We start from the raw sequence: 16719 nt of genomic DNA, 5'->3' as shown, positions 1-16719 counted from the left end.
ACAATTAAGCAACTCGGAGTGTTGCTTTTTGGTATTTGCTGTTGACTATGGTTAAAATCTATGATTAAATAATAATCAAAAGTTAATCCATGTGTGTAGGGTTGAAAAACTGAATCACAACGAAAAAGTGCTTATATTGCTACTAAGCCTCTATCTTTCTATTGACATATAACCTAACTATCATAATCCAGTGAACAACTAGCTTGGGCAAAAAATATCTGTCAAGTGCATAAGCATTCTTTAAGGTTACTGAATATCAAACAATCCTTTGAGTTAAAAAAAAAATACTACAGTGGAAAGCTCTGTGGGTCTGTATTGTAAAAAAAAAAAAGTTATCTTTCATTTTGGGAGTTATTCATAAAAAAACATGCATTTGAAGAAGGTATTTTCTTAACTCGTTCCTCAACCGCACTTACCAAACAAGGATAAATTCAATAGAAAAAAATCAAAAGGGGTGTTTATGGAATGCAAAAGGACTGTTATATAGGAGGTTTTGTGTTAATGCAGGGGAACAATGTTGTGTTGTAGGAAAAGCATAAGAGAATTAGTAAATAGAGCCCTTACAACTTTCATCATTGCCGTCTTCCATGCTCTTCTCTAACTGAATTATTTCCTTAACTCCATCATACATCTCCTGAAGGGCTTCAATCTCTGTGATGCCTAATCGGCGTCGATTGGAGATGTCAAATACATAGTCCGTAGCTTCTGAGTGCTCTCCTGATGTACCTCGTACTTGAAGATTATATTTATTTGCGGTTTCCTCCAGTGTTTGCGTGTCCTCACCTAACTTAGGTAGACGAATGTGTACTGAAGCTCTAATACCAGTACCAAGATTGGTAGGACAAAAGCTCAAGAACCCTAAATGTTCTGAAGAACTAAATGGAAGCTGGTCACCAAGCGCTGTTACAGCACGTACAAATCTGCTGTAGACTTCACTAAGGTTGCCTCCCTCCTGCATTGATATAATTCGTAAATGGTCTTCTTCATTCACCCAGATGACCAAAGTGTTATCAGCATTCAAAAATATACCTCTGCCGTCTGGCCAAAACCTACAGGCCCCAGCTGCTTCAAGAAATCTGTCTCCTTGTTTAAAGAGCAAGTGCTTTTCTAAGAGTTCCTCTTGTTCCTCAGGACTGATATCACTTAATGAACGAAAGTTTCCAGCTAAGTCATCCTCTAGTGTTTGCAGAGCACCATCAATATTTTGTTCCAGTTCTATATATTGATCATTTGTCAGAATTGGGTTAAACGGATAACCTTCAACAGATCGAGCACTACGCACTCTGGTTGATACAACATAATCACCCCACTCGTTCAAATCACCAAGAGCACTTGGGTCTCCAAAGTTAACCTCGGGATGAGTATCATCTGGGCCGAAACCTCCATGGTATTCATCAATTATAGGATCAAATAACTCTTTGAAACATGCATAAGATTCAGCATCTGGAGCATACAGACCAATATGAGAGTCTGGGTTGGCAAGACCTGATTTGATACAATCATGGAGATTAGCACCCAAAGAGGTGGTTCGATCTTTGATGCTGTCAAAAATCTCTTGTGTCAAGTATTTCTTTAAAAGTGAAGAAGAATCTGTACTGCTGAACTTCTCATACTCTTCATCTAAGGAGAAACTGGCATCCGCGTCGGTTAGTTCACTTCCGTCCTCTCCACCCGGCGCTGTAGAGATTGATTCAAACTTTGTACCGTCAAGTCAATGTAACAATTGAAGGAGATCTTCAAAATAAAACTTTTGTTTGTTTGAGTTTTGCCTACCAACATAAACAAAATCTATTCTGATCCAAACCAGGTTTCGTTCATATATATGACATTGAGCTTTTAATTATGCAAAAACAATTTTTGTTCAAACTTTGAATTCATCTATGGTCTTGTTTAGGAATAGGTTAAATTCATAAACTTACAACTTACATAAAATTATGTGGTTTGTAATCAGCATTAATATATTATCTTTCTGACATTTAGAAAGTAATTACTACCGCATAACTATAAGATTATTTATAATGGATATTAAATGGCAGTAAATAATTTCAGGATTGAAAGGCAGTGGTTTCTATTGTACAAGGCACTAAATGTTGAATAAAATTTAAGTTAAATTTAGGTATATCAATTCTTACATCTTCCTTTACCCACTAGATTGGTACACCTTATTACATCTATGATCATGATTACAATTCACGGGTATTGGCATACAGCAGCGAATTGCTCATATAACTGCCCTAAAAGCCGAAGAGTGAAACATCCGTGATTTTCTAAACTCGCTAATGCTAGTGCCGTCCCAAGCAGAGCTCAATAGCAACTTTCTAGTGTATATTTATTTCTTATGTTTTAAGAGGCTTCTTTGGTCTATGAAATAAATTTGCTAAGAAGCATGAAAACCAGGTGAAGTACAATGAAGGATAAACCAATGGAAATGATAAGGTAATTCAGTAAAGCAACTTCCTTGGATTGTTGCTTTTTGGTATTTGCCGTTGGCGCATGTTATGATTTATGATGAAATGAGTGGCTGAAAAAAGTGAATCAAGGGAACTATGCTCATAGTCTGGTTACTCAGCCTCTGCCATACTGTTGACAAGTAGCTTATCATAATTCGATTAAGCCTTACCAATGAGTAACTAGCTAACTAGCTTGGGCAATAAATATCTGTGAAGTGCATAAGAAGTATTGAAGGCTACTGCATATGAAAAATAGTTTGAGTCCAAAAGCAAACTAGTAGAAATCTCTGTGGTTTTGTATTGTTCTTATATAACTATCAATTTCTCCATTTTGGAAATCACTCATAAAAAATATATAAAAGAAAAACGTGCATTGGCAAAAAAAAAAAAAAAAAAAAACATTTGCTTGTTCCATTAACATTTATAAAACAAGAATAACTTACATAGTTTAAAGAAATTAAATTAAATGTTTATGGAATGCAAAAGGACTCTTACATAGGAGTTTTTGTGTAAATGCAGGGAAACAGTGTTGTGTTGTCAGGAAAAGCATAAGAGAATTAGTAAATAGAGCCCTTACAATTTTCATCATTGCCGTCTTCCATGCTCTTCTCTAACTGAATTATTTCCTTAACTCCATCATACATCTCCTGAAGGGCTTCAATCTCTGTAATGCCCAATCGGCGTCGATTGGAGATGTCAAATACATAATCCGTAGCTTCTGAGTGCTCTCCTGATGTACCCCGTACTTGAAGATTATATTTATTTGCGGTTTCCTCCAGAGTTTGTGTGTCCTCGCCTAATTTAGGTAGACGAATGTGTACTGAAGCTCTGATACCTGTGCCAAGATTGGTCGGACAAAAGCTCAAGAACCCTAAATGTTCTGAAGAACTAAATGGAAGCTGGTCACCAAGAGCTGTTACAGCACGTACAAATCTGCTGTAGACTTCACTAAGGTTGCCTCCCTCCTGCATCGATATAATTCGTAAATGGTCTTCTTCATTCACCCAGATGACCAAAGAGTTATCAGCATTCAAAAATATACCTCTGCCGTCTGGCCAAAAGCGACAGGCCCCAGCTGCTTCCAGAAATCTGTCTCCTTGTTTAAAGAGCAAGTGCTTCTCTAAGAGTTCCTCTTGTTCCTCAGGACTGATATCACTTAATGAACGGAAGTTTCCAGCTAAGTCATCCTCTAATGTTTGCAGAGCAGCATCAATATTTTGTTCCAATTCTATATACTGATCATTTGTCAGAATTGGGTTAAACGGATAACCTTCAACAGATCGAGCACAACGCACTCTGGTCGATACAACATAATCACCCCACTCGTTTAAATCACCAAGAACACTTGGGTCTCCAAAGTTAACCTCGGGATGAGTATCATCTGGGCCGAAACCTCCATGGTATTCATCAATTACAGGATCAAACAACTCTTTGAAACATGCATAGGATTCAGCATCTGGAGCATACAGACCAATATGAGAATCTGGGTTAGCAAAACCTGATTTGATGCAATCATGGAGAGTAGCACCCAAAGATGTGGTCCGATCTCTAATGTTGTCAAAAATCTCTTGTGTCAAGTATTTCTTTAAAAGTGAAGAAGAATCTGTGCTGATGAATTTTTCATATTCCTCTTGAAGGGAAACAATGGCAGGAGTGTCAACTTGCTCAGTTTCATCTTCATTTGGGGCTGTAGAAGTTTGATGTAAAAATTGTACAATAATAAATTAAATATAAATGGTTATGTTGATTACTGTGTAGGTATAAGCCCAATTTTCCTAAAGTTCAAATTATCCATAAACTACTGTATCTAATTTGTAATCTACTTCTTTCCACTCCTACTTAGTTAAGTATAATGCTTTTTGTTTTTAAGTGTGAATCCTTGTCAGGTTCATATGCAATATGGACAAAAATATTTGAAGTTGGAACCTCGGTAACAATATAATATCAATCATTATCACATAATATTTATCCTTCAGAAGCAACTAAATCATTAAAAAAAAAAACAATAACTGGAGTTAAAAATAATGCACTGACTGCCAGCTGACAGCCATATTGTGTAATGCCGTGTACACTTACATTTGCCACAACCAAATGACAAATGCAATTGTTTAACTTATGTGGTATTATTACTTGTACCGTCTTTATATACTAGAGCGGTAGGGTAGTTCTAAAATGCGAGTGATGTTTACACAATCCACCATGATGCATTGACTTTGGAGTGCTGAATGCTACTTTCTACTCATTTCAGTGTCTTAAAAGCTGTTGAGTGAAATGTCTTCAATATGAATGATTTCTAATGCCTGAGCTCTTCCAATGATTAACATAATTACTATAATACACCGGGGTAACTACATGATCGCTCACATTGTTATTCTCAAAAGGTCCCTCCAATAAATGCATACAATGGGTTAGTAACCGATACTATGAAATACAAATTGTGCTACTTTGCGATGAAGTATAGACTTAAATATGATAAAATGTTTTAATAAGAATGATTGGGACAATAAGACAGGTATATGATGACTAAAATGTATACATTTCATAACCGAGTGACTGTCCAGTTTAATTCTTCGATTGAAAATACTAATCTGCAGCATATTCACATTCATATTTATCTACTTCTATTGTAAATACAAAAATTTATTCTCTAATGCATTGGAGATTCAAAATGGAAAACTAAGGGTACAAGGGTTCATATCTAATCAAAATGACTGTTTGCCCAGTCTATGTCCTTATTCAGACCTACTACTCGACCAACTTCTACCATTCTTTTGACTTGAAATGTAACACTGATCTTAAAATAAAACTGGAATGGTTTAAAGTAAACAATGTTTGTTATTCATAGAAGAAAGTAAGACTATTGTGTAGGGAATGAGGTTTTGAGTAACAGGCAAGCATTGGTATACATGCCTCTAGGAGAGTTACCAAATGGTGTCAGGCTAGTGAAGTACATTTATCTAAAGATATTATGAAGTGAAAATACCATATAAAGCAATTTATTAAAGAAAAAGATATTAAATTCTGAGATTGTAAGAGGTGATTTGAAGTATCTTATTTGCTGAAAGCAGTGTCAATAGGAAGAAAAAGCCATAACTACCATTTTAGTTTTATATATTCATCATTTCCATAAAAACATTGATGCAGTGTTCACTAAGTTAGCCTGCAAATGTGTAACTAAGTGCCCTTACGATTTTCTCCACTGGCGTCTTCCAGGCTCTTCTCTATCTGAATTATTTCTTTAACACCATCATACATCTCCTGAAGGGCTTCAATCTCTGTAATGCCTAATCTGCGTCGATTGGAGATGTCAAATATATAGTCTGTAGCTTCTGAGTGCTCTCCTGATGTACCTCGTACTTGAAGATTATATTTATCTGCAGTTTCCTCCAGAGTTTGTATGTCCTCACCTAATTTAGGTAGACGAATGTGTACTGAAGCTCTGATACCTGTACCAAGATTGGTAGGACAAAAGCTCAAGAAGCCTAGATGTTCTGAAGAACTAAATGGAAGCTTTTCACCAAGCGCTGTTACAGCATGTACAAATCTGCTGTAGACTTCACTAAGGTTGCCTCCCTCCTGCATCGATATAATTCGTAAATGGTCTTCTTCATTCACCCAGATGACCAAAGTGTTATCTGCATTCAAAAATATACCTCTGCCATCTGGCCAAAACCTACAGGCCCCAGCTGCTTCCAGAAATCGGTCTCCTTGTTTAAAGAGTATATGCTTTTCTAAGAGTTCTTCTTGTTCCTCAGGACTGATATCACTTAATGAATAAAATCTTCCAGGCAAGTCATTTTCTAGTGTTTGCAGAGCAGTATCTATATCTTGTTCTAGTTCAACATATTGATCTTTTGTTAGCAGGGGGTTAAACGGATAGCCTTCAACAGATCGAGCACAACGCACTCTGGTTGATACAACATAATCACCCCACTCGTTCAAATCACCAAGATCACCATTGTCTCCAAAATCAACCTTGGGATGAATATCATCTGGGCCAAATCCTCCATGGTATTCATCAATCACAGGATCAAATAGCTCTTTGAAACATGCATAAGATTCAGCATCTGGAGCATACAGACCAATATGAGAGTCTGGGTTAGCAAAACCAGATTTAACGCAATCATGTAGAGTAGCCCCTGAAGATGTGGTCCGATTCTTAATGTTGTCAAAAACCTCTTGTGTCAAGTATTTCTTTAAAAGTGAAGAAGAATCTGTATTGCTGAACAGTTCATACTCTTCTTCAAGGGAAGCAAGAACATCTGCGTCAACTTCATTGGTTTCACCTGCTTCATCTACAGCTGCAGAAATTTATGCAAATAGTTTACAAACATGTAAGAAAAACTATTGTAATTTCAATTATTTGCATGCTATTTCTTAGAGAACACCTTTGAGGAATACTTTTCTTAATTTAAAATGAACCAACTCATGGTTCAGTTCAGTGAAACAAGTAGGCCTACAATTTTTTATTTTGTTTTTACTAATTTTGTTTTAAAGTGTTTAATACAAGTTTTGTGTACTTCAGAAATTAAATAACCATGGGAATTCAGAAGTGAATTAGAAAAGATACTTTGACTTTAAATGCTAACATGCAAAAACTCTTACCAGTCAATAGCAAACTATAAACTTTGTACATGAGTTAAATATCTTCCCTATTCTGATGTTGGATAATTCAGTAATGCAATTTTCTCTTATTCTACAGTACTATTTCCGATATGCTTCGTTACTGCAAAGTGCTAAGTTTAAATGCTTCATTAACTGAAAAAATAAATTATCAGATAATAAATTACTCAATAACGCATTAATTCACAATCCACCGTACAAAACTCATTTAATGGATACCGTTGATGTTACTTAATGTAGATAGTAGATATTGGTTTGGTGTCAAGTTTGTGTAGAGTCAAACGGTGAAGATAGTACACCATTTTAGTCACGGGAACTAGCTATTATCAGAATTTCTTCTATTTGCACAGAGAATCCCTGATCACTCATGATTCTCCCATGAATACACTACCCACCATACTAATTGCTTTAAGAGTGCTGATTACTGTTAGACTTTTTCAACACTATTTGACTTTATCTACTGACATGATAGTTGATATATGAATAGCTTGTAATGGAGAGTTGCCTTTTAACAGTCAGGTTACCTAACTTCCAGAGAGAATTTTGCTTCTGACCTGAAACATCATCAATAAAGAAACTCCCATGTTGACTATATAAAAAGCCCAGGCATGCAAAACTAAACAAAGTAATGTAAACTGAAAGAAAATTAGAATGTACCAATGCAGGTATGGAAATGAGCGCTGAGTGCCTAAAAAGCAAGCTGAAACATCTTTAATACTACCGATCTATGTTAAATGAAGACCTAATTCATTGGTGTGTTAGTCGCTTTAAAATGTTGCTAATAGTTTTCCGGAAGCACATATGAGAAAAGGTTGATTCACAAAGGCAAAGTACTTGTATATTCAATTTTAACCTTTATGCATTCGTAAGGATTTTTTTTTTTACGCAGAACGCAGGAAACAATAATGAATAGAAAGTTTCCAAATAGATTGGATTGTAAATCCTATGCCATAGAGACCAGGCACTGGAGAGGGCATTCAACACCATCATAGATACTCAAACTTATAAGAAATTAAAAATAAGATTAAAAATGCCTCAAAAACCATATACACTCGTAACTCCGAACCATCAACACATTAGAAATAATAGAAAAAGTTTTGAAAATTAATCAAATTTCATATTACCTATTGGAATTAGTTATATCGTTTCATAATCTAGAGAATTAATAACTATAGTGATCGTGGGTGTGCTAAAACTGCAATGGAATCCAAGACCTTATTTACATAAAAAACTAAGATCCGAAACATTTTTTAATAAGACATTTCAGATTAAAAAATGTATAAAGAAACTATACGGTATCTTTTTAGTTGCTACACTATATGTTTTTTGTATTCTATGGCAAAGCATCGGTGCAGTGTGAGGCGCTTTGAATGTATAAAAATGAATTAGTAACTGGAGCTCTTACGATTTTCATCACTGCCGTCTTCCATGCTCTTCTCTAACTGAATTATTTCCTTAACACCATCATACATCTCCTGAAGGGCTTCAATCTCTGTAATGCCTAATCGGCGTCGATTGGAGATGTCAAATACATAATCCTTAGCTTCTGAGTGCTCACCAGATGTTCCTCGTACTTGAAGGTTATATTTATTTGCAGTTTCCTCCAGAGTTTGTATGTCCTCGCCTAATTTAGGTAGACGAATGTGTACTGAAGCTCTGATAGCAGTTCCAAGATTAGTAGGACAAAAGCTTAGGAAGCCTAGATGTTCAGAAGCACTAAATGGAAGTTTGTCGCCAAGAGCTGTTACAGCCCGTACAAATCTGCTGTAAACTTCACTAAGGTTGCCTCCCTCCTGCATTGATATAATTCGTAAATGGTCTTCTTCATTCACCCAGATGACCAAAGTGTTATCCGCATTCAAAAATATACCTCTGCCGTCTGGCCAAAAGCGGCAAGCCCCAGCTGCTTCCAGAAATCTGTCTCCTTGTTTAAAGAGTAGGTGTTTTTCTAAGAGTTCTTCTTGTTCCTCAGGACTGATATCACCTAAGGACTGATATACTCCAACTAGGTCATCCTCCAGTGTTTGTAAAGCAGTACCAATATCTTGTTCTAGTTGTAAATACTGATCACTTGTCAGCAAGGGATTAAAAGGATAACCTTCAATAGACCGAGCACAACGGACTCTCGTTGATACAACATAATCACCCCATTCATTCAAATCCCCAAGAACAGCAGGGTCTCCAAAATTAACTTCTGGATGAATATCATCTGGTGAATGTCCTCCATGGTATTCATCAATTACAGGATCAAACAACTCTTTGAAACAAGCATAGGACTCTGCATCTGGGGCATAAAGACCAATACCAGAGTCTGGGTTAGCAAGACCTGATTTGATACAGTCATGAAGAGTAGCACCTCCCGCTGTACTTCGTTGTTTGATGTTGTCGAAAACATCCTGTGTTAAGTATTTCTTCAAGAGTGATGTAGACTCCATATTGGTAAATTTCTCAAACTCACCATCAAGAGAAGAGACTGCTAAAGGATCCACTTGTTCACGGTCTTCCTCCTCAAAAACTGTAGAAATCAATATTTTTGGGGGATTACTGCACAAAGCTTTTGAAAGTAGATCTCACCGTTCTTCTAAAATGCAGACCATGTAAGTATACTTTCCTTGAAGTTGAAAATTAGCATATGAATTTGAGAAAACATTGAAAACATAAAGAAATTACCAAACTCTACTTGTAAGTTACAATTTTTGGAAATCTGTTCTAATGGTCAGTTTGTGCTAGCATTAATGAGAATCCATCTCCTAAAACCTATAGACAATAGTTCTAACCAAAGTATTTTGATCAGGGAATAGAGTGAACCAACTACTGGCTACATCCCAAATGAACTGAATTATATGTAAGTTATCTTATATGTCAACACACTAATACTGTATGGGCAAACATATTCCAAATATTTGCACTGTGATGTGTATTTCATTCCGGCAGACGCCAGAAACCGATGTTTGCATTGTGATGTGTATTTCATTCCAGCAGACGCCAGAAACCGATGTTTGCATTGTGATGTGTGTTTCATTCCAGCAGATGCCAGAAACCGATGTTTGCATTGTGATGTGTGTTTCATTCCAGCAGACGCCAGAAACCGATGTTTGCATTGTGATGTGTGTTTCATTCCAGCAGACGCCAGAAACCGAGGTTTGCTTTGTGACGTGTATTTTATTCCAGCAGATGCCAGAAACCGATGTATGCATTGTGATGTGTGTTTCATTCCAGCAGATGCCAGAAACTGATATTTGCATTGCGATGTGTATTTTATTCCAGCAGATGCCAGAAACTGATGTTTGCATTGTGAGCATATTTCATTCCAGCAGATGCCAGAAACTGGTGTTTGCATTGTGAGCATATTTCATTCCAGCAGACGCCAGAAACCGAGGTTTGCTTTGTGACGTGTATTTTATTCCAGCAGATGCCAGAAACCGATGTTTGCTTTGTGACGTGTCTTTCATTCCATTAGACGCCAGAAACCAATGTTTGCATTGTGGTGTGTATTCTATTCCAGCAGATGCCAGAAACTGATAGTAAAAACTTGGGATATTTCTTCTTGTTTACTTCTCCAGAAGTGGAAATATGATTCTATACACAAGGTGCAATTGTGATATCTAGCAGTGAAAAGGATCAGGAGTGGTTCTTTTGATAACTATTGGTACTGTTTTAGTCTGCACATGCTGCAAACCATTCACTTCATGCTATTCAAGAATAGTAATATGGAGATATCTTCTTTATGAAGTATGTGTTCTATTTAAATAAAAAAAGTTACCTAAGTTCAAGAAAAATCTAGGAAATTGTTAGTGAAGTATTCTCTAAACCTAGAGGTAACTAAGCAAACTGAATATTGACAGAAATAACTATGATGAAATTAGGAATTTAACTCATTATATAGCCATGTACAATGTATAATGATTTCATAGGCATAAAATAAGATTGGATGACAATGTCAAGGTGCACCTTTTGTAATTCAGCATAGAAATGAATTTGTCTGCAACCTATTGGAGAAAAATAATAAAATTTACGTTCTACCACAAGGGGTTCCATACACACAAAAAAGACTCATAGCAGAGTTAGGTTTAAGTCTGGATTAATGTTAAATACATGCACCTTAGAGAGCCAACATCTGTGTTATTGTGACTTACTGTGATGATTTAGTTACTACACAAACCTACTCCTGACATTCAACTGAATCTAGTTTAGTAATCCTTACATGAGAATATTTGGACTATAAGCTAAAATTTCAAAACTCTTATATGGCTATGGATAAATACTTCCTTTCAGTAGTATCTCAATAAACTTATAAGTTAAGCCACCTTGGCCTTTTGAAATGTAAAGAATAGACATTCGTATGAGAAAGCACATGACACAACAGATTCTTCTGTCTTTATTTTCTGAATTTCAATGACTCCTTGACAATATTTAATTTGATAAAACCAATCTTAATGTTAGGGGTGGATATGTGCTCGGAAGGATGAGCCTATATTTGTAGGGCAAAAGTTCAAATATCTCAAATGCTGAGAACAAATAAATTGAAGCTCAGACCCAAGAGCTTTGACAGCACGCACAAATCTTCCATATACTTCACCAAGGTTTCCACCTTCCTGCATTGGCTGCATTTGAAAAAAATGCCACTTCCCAAAGGCCAAAACCGAGTGGCACCAGCTGCTTGGAGAAATCTGTCTCCTTGTTTAAATAGTAAATGCTTTTCTAAGTTCCTCCTGCTCGTCAAGAGGGATTTCACTTACAGGACGATAGCTCCTTACTACGTCGCCTTCTAGAATTTTTAAAGCACTAATAATACTTTCTTCAATTTCTTTATACAGTTCAATAGTCAGAGGGAGGTTAAAAGGGAAACCTTTCAAAGATCGAGCACAGCAGACTCTAGTTGATTTAACATAGTCACCCCATTCATTCAAATCACCGAGACTACTTAGGTCTCCAAAGTTAGTTTTTGGATGAGAATCGCCAGGGGCAAATCCAAAATGATAATCATCAATAACTGGATCAAAGAGTTCAAGGAAACAATACTGGAGTCTGGAATAGAAAAGCCAGATTTGACGCAACCGTACAGAGCAGCACCATTATATGTTGTGCGATGTTTGATGTTGTCAAAGACATCCTGTGTCAAATATTTCTTCTAGAGTGAAAGTGAATCTGTATCCATGAATTTCTCATATACTCCTCATCAAATGTCGTGATTTTGTTCAAGTTGATTTCTTCAACTGCTTCTTCATCAGGGTCTGAATTTGTTTTATGAAATGAAAAATATCATGAACAAAACACATATGGATATCACAGATATGTTTGTTCTTTAAATATTCAAATCGAAATTTATATATACAAATGATCTTCCTAATCGGGTGGTTGAATCAGTAGAACTTCAAAAGTTCAAAGTTGGAGCAAATGCTTTTTTGTTAACCAGGCGGACATGAGTCTTTTTATAGTTTATTTATGACATATTTGTTTTTGATGTTAATAGTTTATATATGACATGTCTGTTTTGACGTTGTTACTTTTTTTAGAATGATTTATTGTTAATTTGTTCTCTTCATTTATTTATTTCCTTATTTCCTTTCCTCACTGGGCTATTTTTCCCTGTTGGAGCCCCTAGGCTTATAGCATCTTGCTTTTCCAACTAGGGTTGTAGCTTGGATAGTAATAATAATAATAATAAAATGTATCATGTAATGCCTGATCAATATATAATAATGCTATCAGCTTTATGGTGTTTTACCCTGCCTATAGTATAGAATTTCATACACAAGTGTTACCCTACACAAAAAAGCTATCTGATGCCAATAAAAGTGGAATAAAGTACCATGTAAAGTGTCTACAGTTCTACAAAGGTAGAATTATGAATTAATGAACAATCTCAAGTCTGGGACAAGTATTTCTTGCCCTTATAATTGGGTATGCAAAGAACAAATGAAGGTCACGATTCTTTATATATTTTTTTCAGAGATGAAAAAATGTGTTTATTGAATAACTTATTGGAAATATCAACTAGCAGCATTTCCAAAAACTATTTATATACATAATTACATCCTTCTATTAAATTGGCAAATTATGACGAATTAAGTTGAAAAAAGAACATAATGAAAAGGGGAATAGATGACGACTAAATAAAATCTCAATGTTTCGTTGGTGGGAGAGGACACCTAAGTAATAGCTTAACATTTGTTGAATAAATACAATAACTAAAAGAAGGCCAGCTAAAATATTTATGAAAATATGCTGGGTTCTCTATACTATAGGGTACTATCATTTTATAAGCTAAAATCAAAAGGAAAACAATATAAATGTAATATTGTTCATACTGTACGCTGAGTTATCAATGTTCTGCACTTTGACATACATCCACTAGGAAACAGAAAAATGTGAATAACTTAATGAATATGAACTACAGTTTTAAGCCATTCAAAATAAAAAAAAAAAAAACCTCATAGAGCAATTTGGCAGGTATCAAATGTGCTCTAGAGGTAAAAGTTACATCAACTAGTATTTCAGATCAATGGTCAAGTTCAGTGGAGTAATAAGGTGATATAAAAGAATGAATAACTGGAGGCCTTACGGTTCTCAGGGTTGCCTTCCTCCAAACTCATTTCGAGGTAAATGATTTCCATTACACCATTATACATCTCCCGAAGAGCTTCAATTTCTGTGATGCCTAAACGGCGGCGGTTGGAGATATCAAATACGCTATCTTCTGCTTCCGAATGCTCTCCTGATGTACCTCGCACTTGAAGATTGAAATTATTTGCCATTACCTCCAGAGTCCGTCTGCTCTCCCCTAGCTTGGGCAAACGAATATGCACTGATGCCCTGATAGCTGTACCCAGATTTGTAGGGCAAAATGTCAAGAAGCCTAAGCGCTGGGAAAAGCTAAATGGAAGCATTTTGTCCAGTTCTGTGGCAGCACGCATAAATCTATTATACACTTCGCTGAGGTTGCCACCTTCTTGCATCGATATTATTCGTAAATGATCTTCTTCATTGACCCAAACTACCAAAGTTTCATCAGAGTTCAAGAAAATTCCCCTTCCACCAGGCCAGAATCTTGAAGCGCCAGCTGCTTCTAGAAATCTATCCCCTTGTTTGAACAGCAAGTGTTTCCCTATGAGTTCCTCCTGCTCCTCACGAGAAAGGTCATGTAAAGTACGGTACTGACCAGATAGGTCATCCTCCAGTGCTTCTAGAGCATAGACAATGTCTTGTTCAAGTTCAGCATACTGTTCACTTGTTAAGAGAGGATGAAATGGATAGCCTTCAACTGACCGAGCGCAACGAACTCTTGTTGATATAACGTAATCACCCAATTCATTAAAGTCTCCAAGATTTCTCGGCTCACCAAAATTAATGCCTGGATGACAGGTATCTGAGCCAAATCCACCGTGGTATTCATCAATTACGGGGTCAAATAGCTCATGAAAGCAAATGTATGATTCAGCATCCGGGGCATAGAGACCAATATGAGAGTCGGGGTTGGCCAAGCCCGATTTAATGCAGTCATGAAGATTAGCACCTCCTGCTGTGATGCGATGCTTGATGTCATCAAAAACTTCTTGTGTTAAGTATTTCTTCAAAAGAGAGCTTGACTCTGCATTGGCAAATTTCTCATATTCTTCTTCCAGCGAAACTAAGGCAACGGGGTCAATCTGTTTAACCTCTTTTTCATCATCGTGTGTTGGGGTACCAGCTGATGGATGTTTTAATAAAACATAAAAAATGAACTTAATAGTGCAAATGGTCATTTAAGCTTTAACCTTCGTAAACAACAACAAAAAACTTAAATTCTAGCAAAAACTTAAATTCTAGCATCAATAAATTGTACTCTAAAACAATTATCTGCACATGGTCTTGAGTGTCTAGTTTAATTCATCGTTCTAACTAATCCTCCATGTTAAACTAAACCTATCAATGTAACAACCATTTTGCCTCTAGATATAAAGAATAAACTCTGCCAAACTCTGGTAAAAATTTCATGACCCCCGCCCAGCTTAAGTCCTATTTTGTGACTGTCTCTGAGGGGCAATAATAGGCCAATAACCCATATTCGAAAAAACTGTCTAAATTTAAAACCGTCCTGAAAGTTTGGTAACTTGAAATAATAACTTTGAAAAAAAATTATGTGAAGTGTTTAACTACATTCCCACAAGGTTTTGTGCTTGGAGAAACTAGCCAATTAGATTTTGAGTAATTATATATTACTTTCAAAGAAGCTAAATTATATGAAGAAAGTATTCACAACATCTGCATAGAGTATTGTATTAGTTTTCTCTTTATCATAAGCTTCTAGAAGTTTGATACTGTCTTATAATTCGTTCCACACCACGTCTAAATAAGTGTAGAAGTTCTAAATGAGGAGCTTGTGTACTTTACAAAGTCCTTACATGGTGCTCAGGAAACTGTGTTAACATTCAAACAGGACTGAAATAAAGTGAGAATTAGCAACTTCCGTAGGTTTTTCAATATAATAAACAAACAGTTACTTTCTTTAAAATCATAAACAAATAATTACTTTACAGTATAAAGATTAATTTGTGGAAGAAATATCCCAATACTTAGGTTTTTTACCATATGTCCATGTATGGTCTTACTTCATGCATATTAATGTTTTTTTTTTTCCTTATAGATTTCATCTCATCTCTAAATTATATATGGTTTTATCATGCGTTTTCAAATGTTTAGCTTTTGCCTTTGTTAATCTTATTTTTAAGTTTTATGTAGTTTTTCGTATTGTTATACCAATCTCATGGGAGCTGCAAATATATGCAAGCGTATATCTATAAAATATTGATATATGTATTTACGTAAACCATAAAATCAATACTTTATACACATTACTTCAATACAGTAAACAACTAAATAAAGCAGCAAAAACAATAAATAAACACAATTATCTGTCCTTTTCAGCTCTGGGCATACGAATAAGAATTTGGAGCAGAAAAAAATAAGTAAAGTCAGCCCTTAAAAATAATAAAAATAATGCATAAACTTATTTTATAGTAATCTCGAGAAGGTGTTCAGCTCTCATAGTAGAGATATACCAAACAAAATGAAACCATGTCAATATACCTGTTTTTAAAAAAATTTGACTTTTGACTCGCATGCTAAGATGATATTAATGATGCTCGTGGCAGACATTACTGCATTTAAACATTCTAAACGATACGTAAATATAACCTAACCTAACTTAGGGTTCACGCCGTACTGTAATATCGTTGTCTTGGCAAATGCGGATCTCAAGTCAAGTTCTGCCCATAAATACAAGAAGATCCACAGTTCTAGTCCCCGAGGAGCTTCTTACTATGCCTCCTAGCATAACCACAGGGATTAAAAGAAAAGTCCCAACTCTTCAGGAGCCAAAAGTTGGCGTTGTTTCTTCCAACCGTTTTCTTAGATCAGTGGTACCCGCAGCGACTGACTGCCAGGATACTCAGAGAAGGACGCTTTTGCTTACGGTCTCTGGTGATACTTAAAATGCATATTCATATACACCCATGCTTTAATTTGTATTTACAGATAATAAATAATGTAGGGTTTAATTCACAAGTAGATTTACTTTTCTATAAAATTGGGAAAGGAGAAATGAAGATACAAAAATAACGTTCTGCCAAATGTTTTAGAAACTGATACATATATATACATATAT

At 35.7% G+C, this 16719-nt stretch overlaps 4 protein-coding genes and 1 pseudogene across 5 annotated transcripts in view; all 5 read right to left on the bottom strand.

Annotated features, from left to right (window-relative positions):
• Window positions 1-16719, bottom strand: part of LOC137627898 (arginine kinase-like) — an 80471-nt gene that overhangs the window by 35306 nt on the left and 28446 nt on the right. The window contains exon 6 of one of the 2 annotated variants that reach the window (XM_068359342.1): window positions 565-1677. The exons of the other annotated variant lie outside the window; for it this stretch is intronic. Coding sequence (XP_068215443.1) covers window positions 565-1677 — 1113 coding nt within the window. The remainder of the gene's footprint in view (window positions 1-564; window positions 1678-16719) is intronic. 2 annotated transcript variants of the gene reach the window in all.
• On the bottom strand, window positions 2958-7657 carry LOC137627584 (arginine kinase-like). Its single transcript, XM_068358669.1, has 3 exons — window positions 7603-7657; window positions 5639-6751; window positions 2958-4137 (listed from the first exon to the last, which is right to left on the bottom strand). The coding sequence occupies exons 1-3, from the start codon at window positions 7655-7657 to the stop codon at window positions 3008-3010; spliced, it is 2298 nt and encodes a 765-aa protein (XP_068214770.1). The 3' UTR covers window positions 2958-3007.
• On the bottom strand, window positions 8417-10366 carry LOC137627583 (arginine kinase-like). Its single transcript, XM_068358668.1, has 2 exons — window positions 9964-10366; window positions 8417-9588 (listed from the first exon to the last, which is right to left on the bottom strand). The coding sequence occupies exons 1-2, from the start codon at window positions 10364-10366 to the stop codon at window positions 8459-8461; spliced, it is 1533 nt and encodes a 510-aa protein (XP_068214769.1). The 3' UTR covers window positions 8417-8458.
• On the bottom strand, window positions 11513-12231 carry LOC137627582 (arginine kinase pseudogene; annotated as a pseudogene).
• Window positions 13589-14818, bottom strand: LOC137627581 (arginine kinase 1-like). Its single transcript, XM_068358667.1, has one exon. The coding sequence runs from the start codon at window positions 14816-14818 to the stop codon at window positions 13589-13591; it is 1230 nt and encodes a 409-aa protein (XP_068214768.1).

Source organism: Palaemon carinicauda, chromosome 35 (genome assembly GCF_036898095.1).
Source record: "Palaemon carinicauda isolate YSFRI2023 chromosome 35, ASM3689809v2, whole genome shotgun sequence".
Classification (NCBI taxonomy): domain Eukaryota; kingdom Metazoa; phylum Arthropoda; class Malacostraca; order Decapoda; family Palaemonidae; genus Palaemon; species Palaemon carinicauda.
This window is presented reverse-complemented; position numbering and strand designations above follow the sequence as displayed.